Here is a 22,640-nt window from a genome sequence, read left to right as displayed (position 1 = left end):
AGCATTCCCCCACATTCCCCCAACATTCCACGGTCAATTGGTGGCTCTGGTGCAAACAAAAATAGTGTTATCTCTGTGGAACAAGCTAAGGTACTCTACGTGAAAGTAAATACACCCACTTGTGGTGCAGTGCCCTTATCGAAGACCATCCAGTGCTCGGGAGGAATATTCCAGGGCAAAGGCGCGTGCTCCATATAATTAATAATTTATTTAAATAAAGCAAATGGTGTCTATTGCAATACACGTAGTTTGGTCTAGCAAGTCCCGAAAAGACGCTTTGGGGACCGGGCCTCCATGGGTGGCTCTATGGGGGATTAGGCACTCCAACTCCGACTCCAACTCCATTCTCGATACTGACTGATGCGCGAAGCATAAAATTAAATTTGGCAACAATTCTCGTAATCAACTTAGCAGCTAACACAAAATACAACACAATATAGTTGATGGTTTCTTGTTCAACAAACAAATTGCACTACTCCTCATCCTGATCCTGATCCTGATCCTCCTAGTCCGTCCTCAGCACGGGCGTCACCTGAACCTCGTTTTGCCCGTCGCTCTGGATGTCGAACTTCAGTTTGGTCAGTTCGTTGAGCTCCCCATTGGATTCGGCGGGCACCTCGCTGACCACCTTCACGGTATCAGGATACTTGTTCTCCCCGCTCCCCAATTCCTGCGAGAAGCTGACCACGGTCTTGGGTTCGTAGTTGACTCCCAGGGCGCCACTGGGATCCGGTGTGGGTATGCTGGGCACGTCGCTGCTCTGTCCGTTGGTGTGCGAAATGGTGATGGCCTCCTCCTCCTTCTGGCCGTTGGTGGCTGGAGCAGCCTCCTCTGCCTGCTGGCCATTTTGCACGGGCGTAGCTGGCTCTACCACCTCCACCTTGGCTTCCACGGGAGCGGGGGCCTGAGTGGGCTCCTCTACCACGGCCTCTGCCTTGCGTTCGGCTGCCACCGGCTCTGGAGCTGGTTCTGCTGTGGGTTCTGGTGCTGGCTCGGGGGTGGCTTCCACCTCCGCCTCATCCTCTCCTGCCACCGCCTGGTTGACTTGCTCAATGGCCTTGGCCACCTCCTCGGGCGCCACGTCAGAGTTCTTTGGCTCCTCACTGTGTCCATTGCTTACAACGGCCTCCGGTTCGGGTTCAGTGATCAGGGCTGAGGTGGGAACAGCGGCCACCTGAGGCTGGGCCACCGACTCCTCCTGCTCCTCCTCCTCCACCACCTCCGCCTTCTCGGCCACTGGAGCGGGAATCTCGAGGGCGGGCACTATGGCCGGACTGGCCATGGTCTCCACGAATGAGGTGCGATTGGGCGAGTCCGGCGAGATCATTACGTGCGTGAAGTAACCGCTGCGCCGGCTCTCGAAGTCCAGCACGTTCTCCTTGGCCAGACGCTCCTGGATGCGTCGCTGGCGCCTGATGAATTCCGGCACATTCTCGTCCTCGCCGTCGGCGGGTGGGGGCGAGTCCGCCAGCTTGGGGCGCCGCAGAACGACCTTGGCCACCTCATTCTCCGTCTCCGAGGCGCCATTGCCATTGGCATGCCCATTGGCGGCCCAAGTGGCCGCCGCACTGGAGGGCTTGAAGACTCCGTTGAACTTGGTGCCCACGATGAACTTCTGGTTGTTGGCCACGCTGCTGTTGGCGCTCTTGTAGGCGTTGTAGTTGTTGTTGGCGCTGGCCTGGGCGGACAGTGGGTTTCCGTTTCCGTTCTCATCGACCTTCGGCGACTTGGCGATGGTGAAGTTGGGCTTGCCGTGGCTGATCAGCAGCTTGGTGGCCGGCGAGGGACTCTTGTCCGGCAGCGGCGAGGGCAGTCCGCTCCGGATCTGTATGCTCGGCTTGTTGTTGATTGTCTCGGCCATGTTTGTCTGCCTTTGAATGTGGTCGCGATCGTGGCTTTTACTTTCCGTTTCCGTCGTTCACTCTAACGGGGTAAAAAAACAGAAACAGAAGAGGACAAAGCCCATTAATAAAACATTTGGGAGCGCGAAAATTAAATCATTCGCATTCAATCATGCAAATTTGCAGCCATAATCATTCGAGGTGAAAGAGAAGAGAGCTTCGAATAAAATGAAAAGCGAATAGCCTGCGGCTAATTGCAGCAATTTTGTTTGATTAGCTGAAAGTGACTTGGGGTTAGTAGCGGCATAATATCTTATCGCAGGGCGCTTAACATTTCACTGCTAGCACTTAAGCTAGACGCTAACCCTTGACCTCAAATGAGCTATTTTATCAATGCTTGATTAAGTTGCGCTGCAAGAAAAGAGATGCGTCATAAGTCTGGGCAATTGCTTAAAACTCGATAATGCAGCCGGGCGAACTTACTAAGCTGCTTATCAATCAACTGGGAAGGAAACTAATACAAATCGCTGGCCAATCCGGTTGATTAAAGCGCTCCGTTCTGCCAACTCACTCTCGCAAGCACGCAGCTTGCAATCGGCTCACATGGCGTATGCGTAATTACGCAACACCAGCCATTGGCAGTGGCAGTGAGCATTCCAGGGCCCCATTGTAAGGCCCCAAACAAACACCGGCTGATTGCTGATAGAGCTAAACTTGCTTAAATATCAATTAGATCGATGGCACACACTGAGTACCCGGGGCTTGTCCAAGTCAATGGACTGGCGCTGGGCGGGAAACCTAATTGTCCGGCGGACCAGATCGATCAAGTCCATGTGACACTGGTGTCCATGCCGAACCCATCAGTTGACCAGCGCACGTACACCTTGCGATCGAAACTGATGGGAATACGGAGCACTTTCATTGCCAGTCCATTTCCCAGTTCGATTTGCATTTGCATTTTCCGTCGCCCTTCGGCGGGCTAATTGAATTAAGAGCTGCACTTTATGGACCTGCATGCCACTCGTAAATTCCAGACGCATTCGATTGTCAGCTCTCCGAAGCGATTCTGATTACTCAGTGTGCAGTTGAATCGCGATGAATATCTAGTTATTTTTGAGAAACGAGCTTTGGAAAATAACGATAAGTCATACTTTTCATCGCTATGGCAAGTGCTGACTAAGCAGGGCTAGAATAGCGATACTTTGGGGGAAATCTCGTAAACCCGTCGTTTCCTGAAATATTTATAGGCCTAAAGCGAGCCGTAATCTTTGAAGATTATCTGCAAATTCTGCTATTGAGGCCCAATTTTATAAGTGACACAGTCACTTAATCACGCTTCAGCCAAACTGCCCAGCAAAGAGTTTATTACAATTTTCCCCCATGACAAACAGTAAAACAATGTCTGGCACTGATAAAAGCGAAACGAAAACGAATTTGTATCCGAGTCTCGGATTTTCGAGTGTTTCAACTCCGCCACCCGGCTTGCTGCCAAACGAGTATTTTTTATTCGTCTCTGTTATTTTGTTTCTGAGTGGGAGCGCACAACTGGGATGAAACTCTGGCCACAGATCGCTGGCCCACAATTCCCAATAGCAATATTTTGCCGTTTGAGTTTTGTTTTGCCACTTGGCTAGCCGGCAATCGAGCAATTGGCCTTGGAATAGCTGCTGTGTACGGCGGCATGAAGTGCACTGCTGGCTATTTTCGTTACCAATTTGCATAAGGTGAACGAGAGTGGAATCAGGTGGAGTACCCTTGCCGGCCAATATCATAAACACTTGAACTGCCAACAAGCTAATCGTATATATACTGATATATATAACTTTTGTCGCACAAAGTTTAAAAACATACTGGAAGCCTTGAATCAAACTCTTGAATAAGAATTAATTACTCACAAGTGGTTCCTGCATTCGATCATTTTTGCTGTCGACGAACAACGAAGCCACGATTACCATGAAAATTAGCTATATAGAAATGTTTTCTTTTTCGAAAGTGTTTGAATACCATGAAATATCTTTTGTTCAGCCCAGAGCAAATCAGGCGCTGAGCAAGATATTAAGAAATTCCCGACAATGCGAGGGAATGGCCACTTTCCTATGCCATTTCACCCGAACTCTTTGAGTCTGCTCGCATTCAGGGTGTGAATTGAGACGCTTAGATAAAACCAGGGGCCACAAAAGAGTGTGTGCCTTACAAATTCGACTTGGACCTGCGTGAGCTGGGTGCGTCTATCACTCGGTGGATCAGATTAGATTCCCGGCCCCCTCCCGAACCCCCCATCCGATCTGGGGCCCTGTGGAGCGGGTTTTGGCTGCAGACAAACTCGGTCAGCACTGTGTGAACTGGAGACGAGTACAACAATTGCAAGCTGTTTACATCTCTTGGGAACATCTCGTGATGCGGGCTGACTTGGCCAAGAGCTGCGGCTCCGCGGGCACATAAACATCAGTAGAAAGGGAGTCGGTCGGAGCGGTAATCTTATCAAAGACAATGCCAAAATAGGGCTGATAAGCGGGCCAGCATAATCCGAGCGATAAGGCTGCACTGGCGATTTGGCAACTGGGCAGTGGGCACAGGGGAGCTGGGCACTTGGAGTATTACCCAATCATGTGATTAACGGCCCTAGAGAGCGCGAAAAGAAAGTGAAATCGGTTGGCATGAACCATAAGAAACCAAAGTCGGAGCCCAAGCCCGAGTTCAAGGCACCTCAATGGATCTGTGGCGGAGAGTGTTTTGCCGCCTGGCCGCATAATTAGTTGTAAATATTTTCATACACATTTTATGGGATTTATGGTTATGAGGCGCTGGTTGTGCCGTGAAAGCAGGTGGTGCATGAGTGGGGGGCAAGAGTCCCCTCGATTAGGGCGCGTGTATTGTGTGTACGGGTGTACACGGTATGTAGAACGTGTTTCAGATGCGCGACAATTCGATATAGATGGCCAATTTAGCGGCCAGCGGCCAGCGGCCACAAATGTCAAAGTCACGAACGTTGGGCGTAAGCGGCTTTTATTATTTTTTCTTTGCGGCGGCCAACGCGGCGTATGAGCGATCGTAAGACGCTCAGGCGATATTTACACGTTTGCAGCTTTTTATTTTGGCACACACTCACACGCTGGAATGTCGGGGAGATATGGACGCACCTATAATTGGAGGCTAACTGTCCGCTGCGTTACCGTAAAACGCCAAAACGTAACTGAATACTGAATGCTGAAAACTGAACGCTGAAAACTGAACGCTGAACGCTGAACGCTGAACACTGAACACTGAAAACAGAAACCTGAACGAGCAACTTCGAACGCCTGGAGTCGCAACATCGTGGTCGCTCGTCGGCGGTTATCGCTCTGCTCGTGCGCATGTAGCTGGCACACAAATAGTTATATGGCTGGCAAAGTAAATACGAATTCCGAATGCCAGATATTCGTATTCGCCTGGAAAGCGTTAATAGCCCCGTGGCCCACAGCAAAATGACCTGGAGGCGACCTGCGTGAAAGGTGCGCGCCATAACGGCCCACCACGGAATAGCGCCGGCCGGAAAATGAAGGTGATGTGTGTACATTACTTAATTGCTGGCAGATTGTGCACCAATCCACTGGACTGTGGAGCATTTGGCGCCCCAAAGTGCCAAAAGTGGACACTTCCGACGGGCGACATGGCAGAAAATCCAACTAGCTGGTGGCATTAATTGCGCCCGTGAATATTTACGTAGTTTACACGTGCTGCGGTCGCATGATCGGCTGATCGTGAATGCGGTAAGATCCCGATTATCTGTTTATTTGCTCGGCAAACGGGAACAACTCGCCGTTGACTCACCCGTATTGCTTATTTGCAATACTCAGCCCAATGGGTCAGCTTTGCGGGACAATTGCTTTAGCCAGGCACCTATTCACTTTATTTACTCGGTTATTCAATAAGTAGAAGATTACTGTACGACAGCGGCTATTACGGCTTATTTATAGAAAAGTTATTATGGGTCCCCACAAACGAGCGATTTTCGAGTGGCTTTCGAACTGCATGTTAACGAAAATATTGCAAAGTTGACTGCCATATTTAATGGAATTTAATCCCATTAATATTTTTACCTATGAATAACTCATATCTTACAATGTTGTAACTTGTGTAAGTAACCAATGGTAGGTTATTTTATATTCTGCATACTGTTGTCTGTGGTTATTTGCGTAGCGAAACTTATTATTTTCATTTGCTTTCGAAAAAGAATAAAAAGTTCTATGTAGTCTACCCACTGTCATCAAAAATAACATCCATATTGTATCATTGATTCAATAATTCTTTGCAATGTCTTCAGTCTAGTTATAAAGGTTGTCAATATAGATAAGAACCATTTGTAGAATTCTTATAAATTGCTATTTTTACAATTGCAATTGTCAAGAGTAATTTTTGGCAATTCTCTCCATAAACTGATACCTAAATAAATATAGTAAAAGTTAATGATTTGGAAAAATGCTTGTCAAATTGCAGCAATAACTGACATAAATTTAGAAATTTGTAAATATCTAATCTCATGCTGAATGATTATTACGTGACTTTCAGTGTTTTCCAAAGGCTATTCTCAAGTGCGTCAGTAAATAAAAAAGTCATTAGTTGGGGGACTTTTAATTCGACTTAGCTTCTATTGGTACTTTCCTTTTGATATTAAAACCCGATCTTTGATTTTGCACATATTTGGGGCTTCCTGAATTGAAGGTGGCATAAACATACAAAGAAATGAACACACGAAACCATATCGGCGTGATAACTACATACTTTCAACGCCGAATTTAACGAGCTAGTGCTGTTTGATTATTTTGCTGATAGCGGGATCAAAGTGTATTTGCCATTTACACGATTACATTTCTGTGGCCCAGACTGTGACTTTGGGTTTGGGTGTGGGTGCTATAATGCGAGCGCTTCCGCACAAAGGCACGGATACCACCGACCCATTTCCCCCGGGCGGCCGTGAAAATCCCGGGGGAGTGGCGGCGGGATGGGATAGAGTGGACTCGAATCCGAATCCGAGCCGTACCAAGCCGAACCGAACACAATCGCAGCGAGTGGAGGGGGAAAAGCTGTTTAACCTGTGCCGGCGGGGAGTGGCCTGGCCCCAAAACGGAATGAATGCCCCATATACATACATGCTGCCCGGTCATCATAAGGCCTGGAAAACTGGTAACTCGGCACAGAGAAAAAATACAGCAGATATGGGTCATCGATTCGGGAACTGGATAACTATCCACGACCATCTCAGTGGCTGAAGATGTTGGAGTCTTCAAAATGTATCCCTATGTGGTTCTAACAGTTGGCAAATCATGTTTGTGCATCTTAAATATAAACAAACCAAATATGTGCCTAACAACGTGTCTAACTTCAGAGTAATAAGGGCTAGCTATCAAATTTATAGCCCATAAGACGGCTTTATCACAAAAGAGATCATATTATTCACCCACGATAAGCATGAACTATACGTGGACTAATTATCCAAGTGTTTAAAGAATGTAATGTATTTTGATATCCCCCAGAGTAGACCTGTTTTTTCGACCTAGAGGAGGAAGCCAGTTTTGGCCAGTCAATCGATGTGCTAATTACTGGGAGACCAGAATTCAGAACTGCACAACCGCAGACCAGAACTCCAAGCCCAAGTCTCAATGTCTCCATATCTCCACTGCCAGATGCCCAGGCGGTGTTTGCACATCGTTACAATTACAATTACCCCGTCGAGTGCTTGATTTTAATGATCTATTTGCGAGCGCGGTTGAATAACACGCTAATTGACAACCAACACAAACGGACGTGCACTTGAGCCGGAGTCGCAGTCCAAGTCGGATTCTGATGGGGATTCGCATTGGCGGATTGGCAACCTTGACAAAGAAAATTTCCAATTAACGGCGCTTGCCAATTTGCGTACACTGTGCGAAAAAGCAGAAAGCGAAAATGGGAAAGAGTGACGCGCACGAAAGCGGCGCACGCAGTTCGTTAAAAAACTTATTCATTTCTAGCAATTATTCCATAATGGCTATAGTTAACAAATTGGGTCGCTGGTGCTCCGAGCAAAGAACCCAAATTCTGGCCACTGCGTGATCGAGGGGCTAATCGCGAATGGCAAAAATGGCAAATAATGTGGATGAAAGAAAACACATTGATTGGCTTGATTATGCACAATAAAACGGAGTCGGTGACTTTTGTTAGCTTTCCATTCGCTTATGGTAAATTGCTGGGCGCTGCTGCCAATTAAAATAGAAATTGTTGACCAGCCGAAAAGTCTGTCGTTTGCTTTGCATAAAAAATTAAAACTTCAACACACAAACGAAACATACGAATTGTTATTGCTGTTGCTTTTTTGCTGCTGCTGCTGCTGCTGTTGCTGCTGCTGCTTCTGCTGCACGCGGTGTAAAACTTTCGAATCTGCTGGCGTTGGATCGGATCGTATTGGATCGGATCGGATCGGATCGGATGGGATCGGAAACGTTTGGATAGAGCAAAAACGCTCTGCACAGGCGCGTAACGTGTTTTCGACTGAGCTCAAGATCGCGACTGCGCCGACAGCAGCACCAAAAGCAGCAGCAACGCTCAACGCAGCAACAGTACCAGTTTTAATGAATGAAAGCGTAAGTTTTTAGCGCTTTGTTAGGCCAACAATGTGCACTTTTTGTGCGTACGCAACAAAGCCTGTCCTTTGAGTTCACACACAAAAGACAAGCAAAACAAAGCGAAAACCAAAATTGTTTTTTGGCCGAGTGTCGTCTGCCATTTGAATTCGATAACAACATACAGGTGCCTATCGGTAAGTCTATGCCGTAGGTCGAGTTTTCCAACACTTGCCTTTTTAAATTAAAATAGTTATCGGAAGTCGACAATAAATCGTACCTAAAACGATAATTAATTCATAAAATGTGTACTTTTTAGGATAAATTGCATGAACATACTAAGGACATGACACCACAGCCCACAAACAACCAGCATTATGTAGAAAGTGCTCGCGTATATATCAGAAATGACTCCTCCATTATAATTAAATGCTGCCTTTGCAATGCGGACACTTTTGCCGGTGACCAATGGAAGGAATTCATGAGACATCTGGTTGAAAGACATGGAGAAAAAGAGAGATTTAATGTAGATGAGGATGAGATCCAGGACGAGGTTCAGGTGGAGATGACCAACCTTCTAGGGGCGTCCATTGCCCAGGAATCCAAGTTGGCGGAGATGCAGGAATCGATCACTCAAGTGGAATTTAGTAAAGAGGAGGCAAAACCAACATTTTTACCAGAGGAAGGTCAGGGTCATGATGTGTTCGGAAGGAGTAGCCACCACGTAAGCAGCCTTGGTTATGACACACACTTGCTTAACTTCCTTTCTTTGCTTTCCACAGGATCACATCTCTAACAAACCCAACAAAGCCTTTTACAGCCTGCAGCACACCAGCCCCGGGGTTATCCAGTATTTCATACAGCTACTACGGAAGCACAAATTTTTCTGGATAACTGAGCACGGCATCAATAGAAAAGATCGCATGGACAACTCCCAAAAAGTGGCAGGGGCACTGTTCCATCGGTTTCACTTTCAGTTGGACCCACAGGTGGTCAATGCCAGTGCTCGTTTTCTGCAAGTCTGGTTTGAGCGGCAGTATGTAATGCAGTTAAGCAACTCCGGCTTCCACTGCCGCTATCCAAAATACTATAACAGCTTGCTGAAATTCATGCCCACAAGCCACATATCAGTGACCATTTGTGAGGAGTGCGACCGCCGTTTTCTTAACGAGCGCCAGCTGCGGCTGCACAAATTCCGTGTCCATGGAGGACCCAATCCTAATGTTTGTCATGTGTGCCACCAGAGCTTTCCACTCGCCTCCAAGCTAGAACAGCACCAGGCACGGTACCACTTTAAGCGGCCGGAGTGGCAATGCAACAGATGCGATTACAACGCACCTTCCAAGTGGGACTTCCAACAGCACCAGGCAATGCACACGGGACAAAGGAACTATATCTGCGAGGTGTGCGGGCATAGCTTGAAGACTAGCTCCGCATTGGCCGTTCACCGGCGAACTCACGACCAGCCGACACTAAGTTGTCCGCACTGCAGCCGGCAATTTCGAGAGAATAGCACCTTAAAAAGCCACATCCGAAAATATCACGACGGTGACAGTGCACGGACGCTCTCCTGCGACTTCTGCTGGCGGAGATTCCAGACGCTGGAGATGCTCAAGCTTCATAAGCTGGTTCACATCCAGAGTGCAGAAATAGAATCGGAGGAGGAAGATCCAGAGGAAATGGAGACATTCGTTAATTAAGAACGTAGTTATAGTTATCAGACATCCAAACCTCACATGGCAATATATCATAATTCATATTTGTGTATAAATCGTACCTTAACTTAATTATAGATAATGATAATTTATTTTTCTAGCTTTTTTAATAAAAGAAAAAATGCACCATGAAAATGCAGTCCAAAAAATAAATTTTTTTTGAGGTGACTTATAAAGCTATACACTATTTTGCTAGATTCGGTATTAAAATAACTAAAACAACATTCTCGCCGCGTATTAAAATCTGTGGGAGTTCTCGCCGAATCTCCACGTTTTTCCGGTTCAGACTTTTGACTTGAGTCCTGGGAAGAGTGATACCCAACTCCCTGAGGCGGCCGGTGCAATCAACAGGTGTGTCGCATATATTCTGCTCTCCATAATTGTACTTTCTTCGCTTCCAGGTTTCGGTAGCCTTTCTGAGGAGTAGGTTCCACTGCTTGTCAAAGGCAACCAGTTCACCCTCGACACTGCCGCCCACTGATCCGTGTTTGCGAATCACCACCCGCACTCGTTTAGTTTCGGTGGATTCAAAGTGGCTAGTAGAGGGTATGCTCTTCGTTAGGAGTTCCAGTGGACCAACAGCTGCCTTCATGTAGGTGAAAATATTTCGATGATGCTTCTTTCTTGCGCTGGTGACGGGCATCTGGTGCGGCTCAAAGCGTCGCTGGGGAGCCAGGACATCTGTAGATCTGCTGTTCGAAGCCTTTTTCGATGTCCCCTGATCTCCTCCGTCTTCAGATCCCGGCTTTTGGCGCTTATTTAGCTGCCAGATTCCAAACTTTTTCAGTGCACTCTCAAAGGCAGCCAGATTTTGGTAGAGGACCTTTGGAACTGCATCGGTCACCCTAAAATTGGGTTCGTATAATGCTCGAAGAGGATTAAACATATCACTGCCCACATCCAATTCGGAAATTTTTAAGGAGTCGACCTCATTTGAAGGCTTCTGAGCGCTCGATTCCATGTCACTCATTTTTGAAGGCAGCTACAAGAAGTTCCTGCAGATGATAGAACAGAATAACCTAGCATTACCATTTACTCCTCTTAAACATGCTAACAGGCTTCTTACAAATGTTTTGTAAACAAAGGTAAACACATTCGCCGGCTACATGTCCGATAACAGTTATCGATTAACCAGGAGGGAGCAGGGATGGTAATTTAAAAATAAAGTAGTAAGTCCGCCCTTCCAATCGAAAAATAGCGCTAAAAACCAGGTTACATGCATTATCATTAGTTCATTACGCTAGTTGTATGCCAGTTATCAACCTAACGGTGTCAAAATGTGCTCAGGTATGTACATGCCATCGTTGTCCAGCCTTGGATCTTCTCCAAAGGAGAGCTTTTTTTTCCAATGAACCTAATCAGTGGAGCTTTTAACGCGGAGAAAGCAACAAGTGTTACAGCGCAAAGGAGATGGCAAGTGAGTGAAAACGGGGATTAGCTGGGAGATCCTTCAGTAACTTGGCTCATCCTGCAGCCGGCGGAAATAACTCGACCTTTGACCTCAGTCCCAAGACCCTGGTGGCCGTGGGCGTTGGTCTGGTGGCGGTGGGTGGGGCCAGCTTCCTACTGTACCGCCATCTGACCCGCGATGTGATGCCCCAAAAGTGGCGACGAGTGGGCACCGTGGAGAGGATCCACTTTTTTCCGGTCAAGTCCTGTGCCCCCATGGACATCTCGAAGCCCGGAGTGGAGTACGACTGCGATGTGCTTAGCATGTCCTTTGAGGGAATAAGGGATCGCACATTGATGGTGGTCAACGAAATGAACGAAATGATTACGGCTCGGGGGTACCCGCACATGACCCAGATCAAGTCGAAGAAGGTATCGCCCAGCAAGCTTGTCTTCAGCGCTCAAGAAATGCCCGACCTGGAGCTAGACTTCGAGAATCTGGACGGTCCTGGCAAGGATGTGAACACATCCGTTTGGGGCGTTTCCGTAGACGTGATGCCCTGCGGAGAACGGATCAACACATGGTTCTCCCAGGCCATCCTAAAGAAGGAGAGCGGCCTCAAGCTAGTGCACTATCCCTATCCGAAACCAGTGAGAAGCACCAATCCCCGTCTAAAGTCCATGCCCTTCATTAGGCAGGAGGACTCGGTAGGTAGCAGATTAGCATTTCGAAATTTAAGAGTCACTTAGGGCAAAGATCACATTTGATTTGGATTCTTTCCGCAGGGCACCTTCAACGATGCCACCAGCTTTATGCTAATGAACCTTTCGTCGGTCGCCGATCTTAATACTCGTCTAAAAAATCCTGTGGATGCACTGCAGTTCCGAGGGAACTTCGAACTGAAAATGGATGTCGATGAACCCTATGCCGAGGACAATTGGCAATGGTTGCGTATAGGTGACGATGCTGTTTTCCGTACGGTGGCGCCATGCACTCGCTGTATTTTTACCAACATAAATGCGAAGACGGCCGAGAGGAGTTCTGAAGGGGAGCCTCTCAAAACGCTTAGAAGGTGAGTCACTGCCCATCGAAATATCTGAGAAGTACGACTTACATATCTCGAAATTCATATCTGGATTCCACAGCTATCGCTTGTTCAACTACAGCTCGCCGGCTCTGGGCGTGCATTTGGGACTCCGACTGCCGGGAAAAGTCAAGGCCAACGACGTGGTATATGTAGAGGACAAGTGAACATTCCATTATCTCTTCCAACATTTTATCCGGTATACATTGAAGTTTATTACATAGAACATAGATAATGAGGGTACTGTAGACTTTTATATGCAAATATACATGTGTTATGAGCCTATAACAATATAAACAACTTTTTACCGTGTCCTAAACACAGGACTGCCAAGCGAGGCCACCACAGGCCATGCTCACAATCACGTAAACGATGAAGGTTATCACCAGACCCACCACCACATAGATGCGAATGTTCTTCCAAAACATTTGACGCGCCAAATTTCGCGAGGCCTTGCGGAATGCAACTGACTGTAAGAGAGATCAAATGAAAACCAATTTTGAAGTCAGTTTGGTATCACCTCACATTATTGCTCAAGTTTTCGGTCTTGTTGACCAGCAGCTCCAGTTTCTCGCCGCGATCCCGCAAACTGTCTGCAAATGGGGTGAAATGCGGTCAGGAAACAAAGAGAACTTATAGATTTCAATTCCTTCATACCAATATTCTTAACCATTATGTCTTTAAGCTCGTCAATCTGCCCATGTACCCGCGAAATGGTGTCCACCTCCCGGGACTGACTAAAGTAGACCATCTGCTGGGCGAGGACCTTAGAGAACTCCGTGTTCATGGAGTAGGCAATGGCGGTGGCTACCTGGAGGCCGTAGGTCTGGATGAACTTTTGCTTGATATCCGCCAAGAAGAGGAAGGCCCGCGACCGCTCGAACTCCTGCAAAGAAACGAGACGTTATCGATTGAGCAATGAGCGACTATGGTAGCTAATTGGGGCAGTGGTTCGTTCACCCACGTTGTCGGTGATGCACATGTAGACCAGTTTGTTCTCACAGGTGTAGTGGATCAGGTAGTCGCCGTGTGTGTAGGTCATCTTGTGGTTGTGCACCCCGATCCGACCGATTATGTGCTCCGTCACTTCGGCAAAGTTGCCGACGCACTCCGCAAACTTGGCCAGCACGGTGGTGCCCCGCGATATGACACTATATAGTATCGGCATGGTGCTACCGATTCTCCTTTGTTAAGGGCGCGGTTGTTCAGCTCCTCAGGCCGCTGATTTGTTTTTCTTATCGAAGAATTAAAGACGATCTGTCACCGATGACGTGCTCTCGGAATCTGAGGAAAAGTACATATCGGTTTAGAAACAACTACTATCAAAACGTGAGCCTATCAGTCTCAACAATAACTCTATTTATGAGAACCTCTTATGAATAACTCTTATTTACGTAGTACACATATATGAAATGTTATATGAAAGTACTTGCTTTGTTTATCCAATTAGGTTCGCCTCAAGTTGGTAGGGCAACTGCAGCTTTACATTTTGTGGTAAGCGGCTTTGGTTAATATTGATTTCCAATTGCTTCTACCGAACACTTTAAAAACATTACAATACCACGGAATTAGCTCGATTTTTGCATTGCAAATAACAACAATTGCTGACGCTTCGATGCAGTTATAAAATTAGTGGTGGGAATCATAAGCGGCACTATCGATGCATCGATATTTAATGGACTCGGTAGTTTTAGTTGTATAGCACGGTCACACTGAATACGATGTTTTACAAATTACGTTCTACGGTCTTATTATTATTCGTATTGGAATAATATATATATTTAATGATCTGTCTCTTAGATAGGGGCATCCCGCGAACAGTGCTGCAGTATAGATCAGAGCATAAGATTACTCAGTGGAGATTCTGATCCCCGAACAAAGGCCTTCCTAAGACAGCTTTTTGGGCCTAACATCTTTGGATTCGTACTGGATAGATAGACAGAAGGGCAGGTAACAATTTAAACACTTTAATACTCACGCTAGGTATAATATAGTTTTCTAATGGCTTCTCATTTTTTAATTTAATTTGATATTAAAACATAATATTTAAGGTTACATAAGACACTTAACACTTAACTTACTTTAACTTAGTCTACGAGTAAGCTAAGCGGATAATATATTCATTGAACACTATTATGTATAATGAGAAAAAAAGTTTAACCATTTTTACTTATTTCGAAATTTCCTACTATCCGGAAACTTTCAGGGTGAGGTTTGGCATCAGCCTGTAGATTCCAGTATCGCCTACGTTACTAATATAATCACTAATATTCTAGCAACAGAGTTACGCATCAAAATAGTTCCGCATCTTGTTATTCTACTGCACAAATCCTAAAAATTCTCAATGCTAATTTGAATGAAATGATTTTGAATTTACAAAATATTGGCAGATGACATATGGTCAATATGTCATTGCCAAAAGTTAAGAACATGTGTTGATATTCTTATAAAATATTATTAAGGCATATTTTTTTTTTAATTTATAAGTCGAGTGACGGGTATCTGATAGTCGAGACTACAAATGAGCGATTCTTTGAAATAATAATACAACACAATAAATAGAGATAACTACATAACAATGTAGTTCTTTCATTTGCGCTCAAACATACATACATATGTATGTATTTACAATTGCATTAAAAAATACGCAATAAAAGTTCATTCATAGGGGGCCAAATTTGGTATGCACACATACATTACAAAACAAAAAACCATTATTAATCGCATTTTAAATTCTAGGGAAGCTTCAAAAGCGCGAGATCTTCAAATCGATCTGGCAACCCTTTACCACATATGGATTACAAAATGGCAGTGGTAAGTAACGACCTAGAGGCGGTGGAGGAAGATATTCGCGTGCAGAAGGGCAGGAAATGTTTTTATTTGCGGAAGATGATTGTAGACTTTATTGGTGAGTGACGACTGAAGCGTGCCAAACACCACTTATGTATATGGTCGTGATTCATTACAGGCACCTCCGTTCGCGTCATGGCCACCGTGTTCCTAGCTGATCTCCTCCTGCGCATATACCGGTGTGTCGTCGAATATATATGCAATTGGCGGTACTATCTGCCCGAGGATCGGTTGTGGGTAATCCTGCGGCGATCGTGTACATACAACAGCAAATCGATCTACCTGCTGGTGGGATTCCTTCTCGTGGCATTTTTTCGAATTTCGATTACCGGGAATTACAGGGATGTAATGCCCACGGTGCTGTTTCTGGCCTACATGCCGCTCTACTGGATCTGGAGCTTTAGCGACATAGGTCAGAGCACCCTGAGCTACTCCCACTGGATAAGGGACTCCCATGGACTGGACTATGCAGCCGGAATGGCCTCCAACTACTTTCACGGCTACCTCAAACTGTCTCTACCCGAGCGCAAGGACGATGGACTCAAACATCGAATGGCCGTGTACGAGGTGAGTTGATCTTATTTTATGCGCAAATAAGTAACACAAATGTACTCGCAAGGACGCGAATAATATTACCTTCGGCATAAACCGCCTGATTATACTTATTCCCGACGAAATGTTTATCAACGGAGTTCTCGAAAGCAAACTACTTGACAAAGCTGAGGTAAATGTTAATAATTGCACCACAAAGTTCGCATAACAGATACACTGATTTATTTCCTAGCCCCTGGAGACCCAGTTCATTAACCGAGCCGGTGTCTATCGTCCTTTCAAGCACGCTGTCTACAGAATGAACAAAAAGGTCAATGGCAGGACCTACTACTTTGCTATCGAAGGTGCTACGCCCATGCTATCCTTCTTCGATTCTATGCATTCTAATTTGTCGGCCACCTGGCAGATGCATGAACTGAAGCGGGAGATCTGGCTGAAATTCTACAAGCACCTAAAGGAACTCATTACTACGTGGCCGGAAACCCGAGACCTGGTGGAGCCCATCATCTACAGTTGTAGGTAGACAACTCTTCAATGGGTTTTGTAGGCTATATGAAAACGAAATTTTGTTAGACTATAATATGTTTGCCTATCTTCTTTTTAGCCCATGATACCAAGGGGAACCTTGTGGATATTGGCGAAATTCTTCTAGCTCATATGCAAAACAAAACCAAATCAATTGACGAAATTGCCAATTAGGAATTAAAATGTGTTACGTTTATTTTACTTTTTTAACGAAATATAATCGCAAAGTTGTACTGCTCTTAAAATTTGAATCGACGATAAAGACATTAGGAAAGCTTTAACATTTCTGTAGTTCGATTTTGTTTTGTTTTTGAGTTTGCGAGTCCGAACTTCGAACGTGGGAACGTGAAAATTATTTGGGGTATAGGCAAAGAATGATTAGTCTACCAGTGGGTGATTTGTCTCAATAACATCCTGTTCTTATCTTTTATTGCTTGGGGAGATAATGGGTAGTGTGGGGTGTATATATACTGTGGTTATACTGTGTATATGCTCGGTAGGCATATGCTTAAGTCTAAGGGACTTGAGGATATGTCACTATACATATATATATGATATATGATATATATCTCGACTCGGGGAACTCGACTATATAGCTTTTATGACATGCGGAAGTCCTAGGGTGATAATACTGGGCTAGGGGTTACACGCAATCAAATAAAACATTTGAAAAATGTTATACTTATTCATTTTTTTATTAGTTAACCGCCCAAAGCTGCCACGCCCACACTTTTGAAAACATTTAAATTTTTTTTAGATAAGTTCGCACTTTCACAAGCTGAGTAACGGGGTATCTGATAGTCGGAGAACTCGACTATATAGCTTTTATGACATGTGGAAGTCCTAGGGCGATAATACTGGGCTAGGGGTTACCACGCAATCAAATAAAACCTCTTGAAACGAATGGAAATTTGTTTTGAAATGCGCTTTCTATTGTACATACAACTAATGAGAATGCTTAATAAGTTTTAGGTAAGTATCTATCAAGTCAAGCTTAGTTTCACTAGGAAATGTTTTGGAGATGTAAAATATAAATCCCTAAGCCTCGAGAAGCTGATTATCCGTATGGGCTTGGGATGCTTCTAATTCCTTCAGTTTGGTCTGCGCTGTGGCCAGCATTCGTGATTTCCATATCTCGTAGTCCTCCGCCTGAGGCTTTTGTGCCTTCTTTGCCCCGTGGCCCTTGATATTCTCATTTTGGTTTTCCATAAGTTTACCGTCCACATCGGTGCTTGATGATACTTTGCTCTCCTTGTGGTGCTTAGCTAGCATGCGTTCCCACTGCTGCTCGAGCAGCTGAAACTGGGAGGGTCGCAGGTTACTGAAGGGCATGAGCTTTGACTTGGAGACCTTATTTTTGATCAGGCGGCAGGCCTGGAACACGGCCATGGTGGCGTACTGAGGGTGGGTGGTGTCGATATCGGTGCCTTCGGTGGCCGTTACGCCCTTGAAGACAGTCATTAGCTCCTCCGCCTTGCGGGCAACTTCGTTCAGACCCAGCTGAACACAGATGTCATTCACGCTAGGCAGTTTGTTTAGGTCCAGCAGCTTCTCAAACATCCGCTTGTTGTTGAGGTAGTGGCTCTTGCGCAATCCGGACAATTTCAGAGCCTGTTCCTTGTCGAAACCGATCCCCATCATGCAGGAAGCGAGATCCGCACACAGCACTATCTTCCCGTACTCGTTGATCTGCAGAGGGACATTCGTGGAACGCAGTTCCAGAAGGCGCACTAATTCGGTGGTTTTCCTGAAAGGATTCGATTTTACTGGTTAAACTTGTGCATTGTGTTAAACATGTGTAACTTTTTACTTACTCTAACACGTTTGGCTCCTCCCTTAGCCCCAGCTTCGCAATTAACTGTTCTATTAAGGTAGTCATTGTAGTTATTAATACACTGAATTTCTCGTCGTCGGTCGTTAAAACCAAAAAAAAAATACAATAAATGGCGCGAAATGCATCAGCTGTGAGCGATACGACTTTATGCATAGTAATCGAGACTTTTTCGATAGATGCAATTACATTTAAAAGGAACCAGTTCCGATAACCAACGATTTAAAATAACATCAAGCGAAAACTACTAAAGAATTGAAAAAGATATACAAAACCAAAAATTCACCCGATTTTGTTTATTCATTTTGCGCTTTAGGGAAATATAAAATTAGCATTATGTATTCAGGCCCAGAATTAGATTCAGTGGCACAAACGAACTAACGCGTCTCATTGTCGCTGTCATCTTCCGTGCTGGCGGCATCACCAGCGTTCCTCGCCTTCTCCGTCAGCTCTGGGGGATTTATAAGATGTAGGCCTTCTGTTACCCTGCCCACCAAACCCATTTCGAAGCGGAAGTCCTTGTCCTTCAACCCGTCATGGACTTTGTAGATGCTAAAATATAGGAAATACATATTATTTCATCAAACCCCGAATTTAAATGTAATCGATGTTCCAAAAATGCTTCATATTGTAAGCAAGTAAGTTTTCACTCGTAGCAAAGTTTGAGTTCGCCTGATTTTTGGAACATAAGGTTTTTGGGGCTGTAGACGTACATTTCACCGGCGCTCTTCACCAAATCGTCAATCTTCATATCCGTCTTGAGCTTTTCCATCTCAGTCTTGGCCAGCTGCTTGGCCTTGCCGCTGGCGCAGGCGAAGTAGCCAAAGGATGAGCCGGATGGCTCGATCTTGTAGAGCTGTGGGCCCTCAACCTCGTCCCAGGAGGCGAGGATGATGGACAGTCCGAAGGGGCGGACGGCACTGTAAAGAGTATAGGCGTGGACATAACCGGCGACTCGATCGCACAGGTGCTTTAACGGGATAGCATGTTCAAATTGCTGCCTATAGTTGGCTGCCTCCTGCCGGGCGATGTCCGCCACATAGTTTCCATCGGCCACCAAGCCGGCCACCGCCATTCCGATGTTCTTTTCGATTGTGAAGATGCGTCCGCCGGCGTCTGGTTCGTAAAGCTGGCTGGTGATGATCTTTTCCACCGCGAGCACCACGGCGTCCTTGCCTCGAATCCCGATCACGGTACCGCTCTTCTCCACCGCCTTCGAGGCGTAGTCGATCTGGAAAACTCGGCCATCAGGCGAGAACTGCGAGGCCGACAAGTCGTACTGCAAGCGAGAAGGTGATGTTAAGAATGTGCTGATAGAAGAGTTCGCTGACTACTTACTCCAGTGCCAATAGTACTCATAGCGAAGACTTGGTGAAAATTTAAACAATTCAAACGCAAAATGAGTTGAATATATTGGGTTAAATGCGACGATGATTTGACGGCTTTTGCTTGGCTAGTGGTGGACACAACAAAGACGCCTATCGGCTGGAGGAGTTTCGATAGTCTCTGAACGCCTATCGTTAATAAGTGTACACCATTCGCAATTTATATCCGAAAAAACTGTTAATACAAAAATAACGCCAATTCCAATTTTAAAGGATTAGTTATTATCCTTTTTGTTTTTTTAAATTTTACCATTTGTTTTTTGGAATCTCCATAACATTCTCTGTAAAGATAAATGTCGAACTAGTTCCGTTTCTGCGCACGCGGTTATTGTATTTATAAACAACGAAGATCATGCTGGCGGGTATCAGCGAGAAAAGGTATCCAAAACGTCTTATTTACCTGATGATTGCAAGATTAAATCAATTTAAAAATGCAGCTATGCGGCGGAGGCGCGCTACACGAACTTCTACGTCGGCGGCGACATCGCCTGGAGCACGGATGGACATCATCTTTACTGCCTTAATGGCTCTGCTGTAAACCAGGTGGATGTGCAGACCTCCCAAATCCTAAAGAGCTACGGCTTGACATCCTCGTCGGGGGATAACAAGAAACCGGCGGAGCTGGACAACATCGATGTGGAAGAGGATACGATTACCTGCTTCGGACTGTCCCAGGAACACCTGGTCACTGCCCATCGAAGTGGCCTGCTTAGGCTGTGGCAGCTGGGCACTGGGAAGCTTGTGAAGTTGTGGAAGGCCCAGCACAAGGGACCCGTTATCCGGGTTGAGTTCAGTCCCTGCGGCAGGATTATTTGCACCAGCGGCGGAGCAGATTCCACACTGAGGCTGTGGGACTACTCGAACAATAGCTGCCTGGGTGCCCTTAAGGATTTCCCTGGCCCCGCTTGGCTCCTCGTCTTTCACCCCAATGTGCTGCGCAAAGAGATCTACGCTGGAGGATCAGATAACACTGTCTATGTTTGGAACTACGAGACCAAGACCCTGGTGCACAAAATGCGAGGTCACCTATCGCAAGTCACAGGTTTAAGCTTCAAGAGCAACGCGTCCGACTGCAATGTGATCGTGACTGTGAGCCGGGACAAGGTACTGATCGTGTGGCAATTGCAGGAGCAGTTGGAGAGCAAGCAGTTGAAGGTTCTCCCCTTGTACGAGGAGCTCGAGGGCGTCGTATACACGGACGAGGGCCAACAGATAATTGTGGCCAGTGGGTCGGGCAAGCTGCAACAGGTCGATAGTAAATCTTGGAAGATCAGGGATATTCTCTCTCAATCTGATTTCCAAATCAGTAGACTGCTGCACTGCACCGAGCTAAAACAGCTGGCCCTGGTCACTACAGAGCAGAATATCTTGGTCTACGACGTCAAGACCCTAGAACCCATCAAACACTTGGTGGGTTACAACGACGAGATCTTAGACATGTGCTTCATGGGCGACAACGATCGGTACCTGGCCGTAGCTACCAACAGCAAGCACTTCAAGCTGTACGACACGGAGAATGATATGAATTGCAAGCTGATCGTTGGTCACTCGGATACGGTAATGTCCCTTGCTGCCTCACAAAATCTGCTGATTTCGGTGGGCAAGGACTGCAGCGTTCGGCTTTGGAGGCTTCAGCACGACAAGGTCTGCTCGCTTGAGGCTCTGACTCAACAGGCAAACTGCCACACCTCCACTATCGGTTGCGTGGCCATGACGCATAACGGGGCCACCGGCTTTGCCTCCGTGAGCCAGGATGGCAGCATGAAGGTGTGGCAGCTCGTCAGGGATAAGGAGGATCGCAACTCATACTCTTTTAATCTGCGCTACGCAGCGCTTTCCCACGACAAGGAGGTAAACTGCGTAATCTATGCTCCGAATAACAAGCTTATTGCCACCGCCTCGCAAGACAAGACGGCCAAGGTGTGGCTGGCAGAGTCCAACACGCTGCAGGGAGTTCTGCGGGGACACACCCGCGGTGTGTGGAGTGTGCGCTTCTCTCCGGTGGATCAGATTGTGCTTACCTCATCGTCGGACTGTACTCTGCGCCTCTGGTCCATCAGCAATTTTGCGTGCATAAAACGCTTCGATCAGGAGTGCACCATACTCAGAGCCGAGTTCCTGGATCACGGAAAGTTCATCATCTCCGCTGCTTCGGACGGCCTTCTAAAGCTCTGGAATATTAAGACCAACACATGTCTGCAATCCCTGGACGAGCACAACGATAGGGTTTGGGCTCTGGCCGTATCCGCCAGGAGTAATCGGTTCTTTTACACCGGCGGCGCCGACTCCAAGCTGATCCGCTTCGGTGATGTCACGCAGGTAACGCGAAACGAAGCGCTGGACCAGCGACAGGCCACCTTGGAGCAGGAGCAGACTCTACATTCCCTTCTGCACGCCCAAAAGCAGCTTCACAAGGCCTTCGTTTTGGCTTTGAACCTGGACAAGCCGAAAGCCAGCTTCGATATTATCAACCACTTTGTACGCCAGCGGGATGAACCAGGTCTCCGCCAATTGGTTGACCAGTTGAACGTTGACCAGCGAGTAGCACTGCTGCAGCATGTCAAGGCATGGACCACTAACTCGCGCCACTCGCAGGCGGGCAACATGATCCTTAAGTACTTGATTGGAGATGCTCTTCAGGATCCCCAAGCTCGGTTCTACAACAATGGCAACATGGTCGAGGTACTCACTCCCTACGTCCAGAGGCACTTTAAGCGGGTCACCGAGCTGAACAAGGAGCTGGCTTTCCTAGAGTTCATTGTCAAGTGCATGTAGGCTTTAACTTTGGAATAGTTTCAGTCATGATTGTTAACTTTATTCAGTTTAATTAATGTTAGGATAAAATAAAATAGAAGATTATCCACTAAATTTTTGTTTGGAGATTTTTTT

At 46.3% G+C, this 22,640-nt stretch overlaps 9 protein-coding genes across 12 annotated transcripts; 4 read left to right on the top strand and 5 right to left on the bottom strand.

The window, feature by feature from the left end:
• Positions 1–189: 189 nt before the first annotated feature.
• LOC6542577 (fibrous sheath CABYR-binding protein) lies at positions 190–8,374 on the bottom strand. Of its 3 annotated transcripts, none has more exons than XM_015159915.2 (2): positions 8,150–8,374; positions 190–1,923 (listed from the first exon to the last, which is right to left on the bottom strand). In XM_015159915.2, the coding sequence occupies exon 2, from the start codon at positions 1,859–1,861 to the stop codon at positions 506–508; it is 1,356 nt and encodes a 451-aa protein (XP_015015401.1). In that variant the 5' UTR covers positions 1,862–1,923; positions 8,150–8,374; the 3' UTR covers positions 190–505. The 3 variants fall into 3 exon arrangements, with proteins under 3 accessions (XP_015015401.1, XP_001969148.1, XP_015015402.1); XM_001969112.3 differs by lacking the exon at positions 8,150–8,374 and adding an exon at positions 4,951–5,091; XM_015159916.2 differs by lacking the exon at positions 8,150–8,374 and adding an exon at positions 4,982–5,090.
• Positions 8,375–8,653: 279 nt separating this feature from the next.
• On the top strand, positions 8,654–10,231 carry LOC6541078 (zinc finger protein 112). Its single transcript, XM_001969111.3, has 2 exons — positions 8,654–9,143; positions 9,202–10,231. Exons 1-2 carry the CDS (start codon positions 8,766–8,768, stop codon positions 10,117–10,119), a joined length of 1,296 nt encoding a protein of 431 aa, XP_001969147.2. The 5' UTR covers positions 8,654–8,765; the 3' UTR covers positions 10,120–10,231.
• Positions 10,232–10,287: 56 nt separating this feature from the next.
• On the bottom strand, positions 10,288–11,283 carry LOC6541507 (U7 snRNA-associated Sm-like protein LSm11). Its single transcript, XM_001969110.3, has 2 exons — positions 11,201–11,283; positions 10,288–11,129 (listed from the first exon to the last, which is right to left on the bottom strand). Exon 2 carries the CDS (start codon positions 11,102–11,104, stop codon positions 10,319–10,321), a length of 786 nt encoding a protein of 261 aa, XP_001969146.3. The 5' UTR covers positions 11,105–11,129; positions 11,201–11,283; the 3' UTR covers positions 10,288–10,318.
• A 150-nt stretch (positions 11,284–11,433) lies between these two features.
• LOC6542335 (mitochondrial amidoxime-reducing component 1) lies at positions 11,434–12,894 on the top strand. The gene is made up of 4 exons (XM_001969109.3): positions 11,434–11,551; positions 11,609–12,231; positions 12,310–12,596; positions 12,670–12,894. Exons 1-4 carry the CDS (start codon positions 11,545–11,547, stop codon positions 12,773–12,775), a joined length of 1,023 nt encoding a protein of 340 aa, XP_001969145.1. The 5' UTR covers positions 11,434–11,544; the 3' UTR covers positions 12,776–12,894.
• On the bottom strand, positions 12,804–14,266 carry LOC6542001 (vesicle-associated membrane protein 7). 2 transcript variants are annotated; one of them, XM_001969108.3, is made up of 5 exons: positions 14,042–14,266; positions 13,573–13,892; positions 13,266–13,494; positions 13,134–13,201; positions 12,804–13,078 (listed from the first exon to the last, which is right to left on the bottom strand). In XM_001969108.3, exons 2-5 carry the CDS (start codon positions 13,774–13,776, stop codon positions 12,923–12,925), a joined length of 657 nt encoding a protein of 218 aa, XP_001969144.1. In that variant the 5' UTR covers positions 13,777–13,892; positions 14,042–14,266; the 3' UTR covers positions 12,804–12,922. The 2 variants fall into 2 exon arrangements, with proteins under 2 accessions (XP_001969144.1, XP_026834274.1); XM_026978473.1 differs by having other exon boundaries at positions 14,038–14,244.
• Positions 14,267–14,326: 60 nt separating this feature from the next.
• Positions 14,327–16,816, top strand: LOC6542963. The gene is made up of 6 exons (XM_001969107.3): positions 14,327–14,558; positions 15,348–15,516; positions 15,577–16,025; positions 16,078–16,182; positions 16,243–16,525; positions 16,615–16,816. The coding sequence occupies exons 2-6, from the start codon at positions 15,402–15,404 to the stop codon at positions 16,707–16,709; spliced, it is 1,047 nt and encodes a 348-aa protein (XP_001969143.2). The 5' UTR covers positions 14,327–14,558; positions 15,348–15,401; the 3' UTR covers positions 16,710–16,816.
• Positions 16,817–17,477: 661 nt separating this feature from the next.
• Positions 17,478–18,550, bottom strand: LOC6541392 (origin recognition complex subunit 6). The gene is made up of 2 exons (XM_001969106.3): positions 18,350–18,550; positions 17,478–18,282 (listed from the first exon to the last, which is right to left on the bottom strand). Exons 1-2 carry the CDS (start codon positions 18,520–18,522, stop codon positions 17,574–17,576), a joined length of 882 nt encoding a protein of 293 aa, XP_001969142.2. The 5' UTR covers positions 18,523–18,550; the 3' UTR covers positions 17,478–17,573.
• A 119-nt stretch (positions 18,551–18,669) lies between these two features.
• Positions 18,670–19,868, bottom strand: LOC6542456 (proteasome subunit alpha type-3). The gene is made up of 3 exons (XM_001969105.3): positions 19,705–19,868; positions 19,080–19,645; positions 18,670–18,918 (listed from the first exon to the last, which is right to left on the bottom strand). Exons 1-3 carry the CDS (start codon positions 19,723–19,725, stop codon positions 18,744–18,746), a joined length of 762 nt encoding a protein of 253 aa, XP_001969141.1. The 5' UTR covers positions 19,726–19,868; the 3' UTR covers positions 18,670–18,743.
• Positions 19,842–22,620, top strand: LOC6543278 (transducin beta-like protein 3). The gene is made up of 2 exons (XM_001969104.3): positions 19,842–20,129; positions 20,189–22,620. The coding sequence occupies exons 1-2, from the start codon at positions 20,104–20,106 to the stop codon at positions 22,524–22,526; spliced, it is 2,364 nt and encodes a 787-aa protein (XP_001969140.1). The 5' UTR covers positions 19,842–20,103; the 3' UTR covers positions 22,527–22,620.
• The last annotated feature ends 20 nt before the right edge of the window (positions 22,621–22,640 follow it).

Source organism: Drosophila erecta, unplaced genomic scaffold (genome assembly GCF_003286155.1).
Source record: "Drosophila erecta strain 14021-0224.00,06,07 unplaced genomic scaffold, DereRS2 tig00000055-arrow-pilon, whole genome shotgun sequence".
Taxonomy (NCBI): domain Eukaryota; kingdom Metazoa; phylum Arthropoda; class Insecta; order Diptera; family Drosophilidae; genus Drosophila; species Drosophila erecta.
Note: the sequence above shows the minus strand (reverse complement) of the source record. Positions and strands in the feature narration are given on the sequence as shown.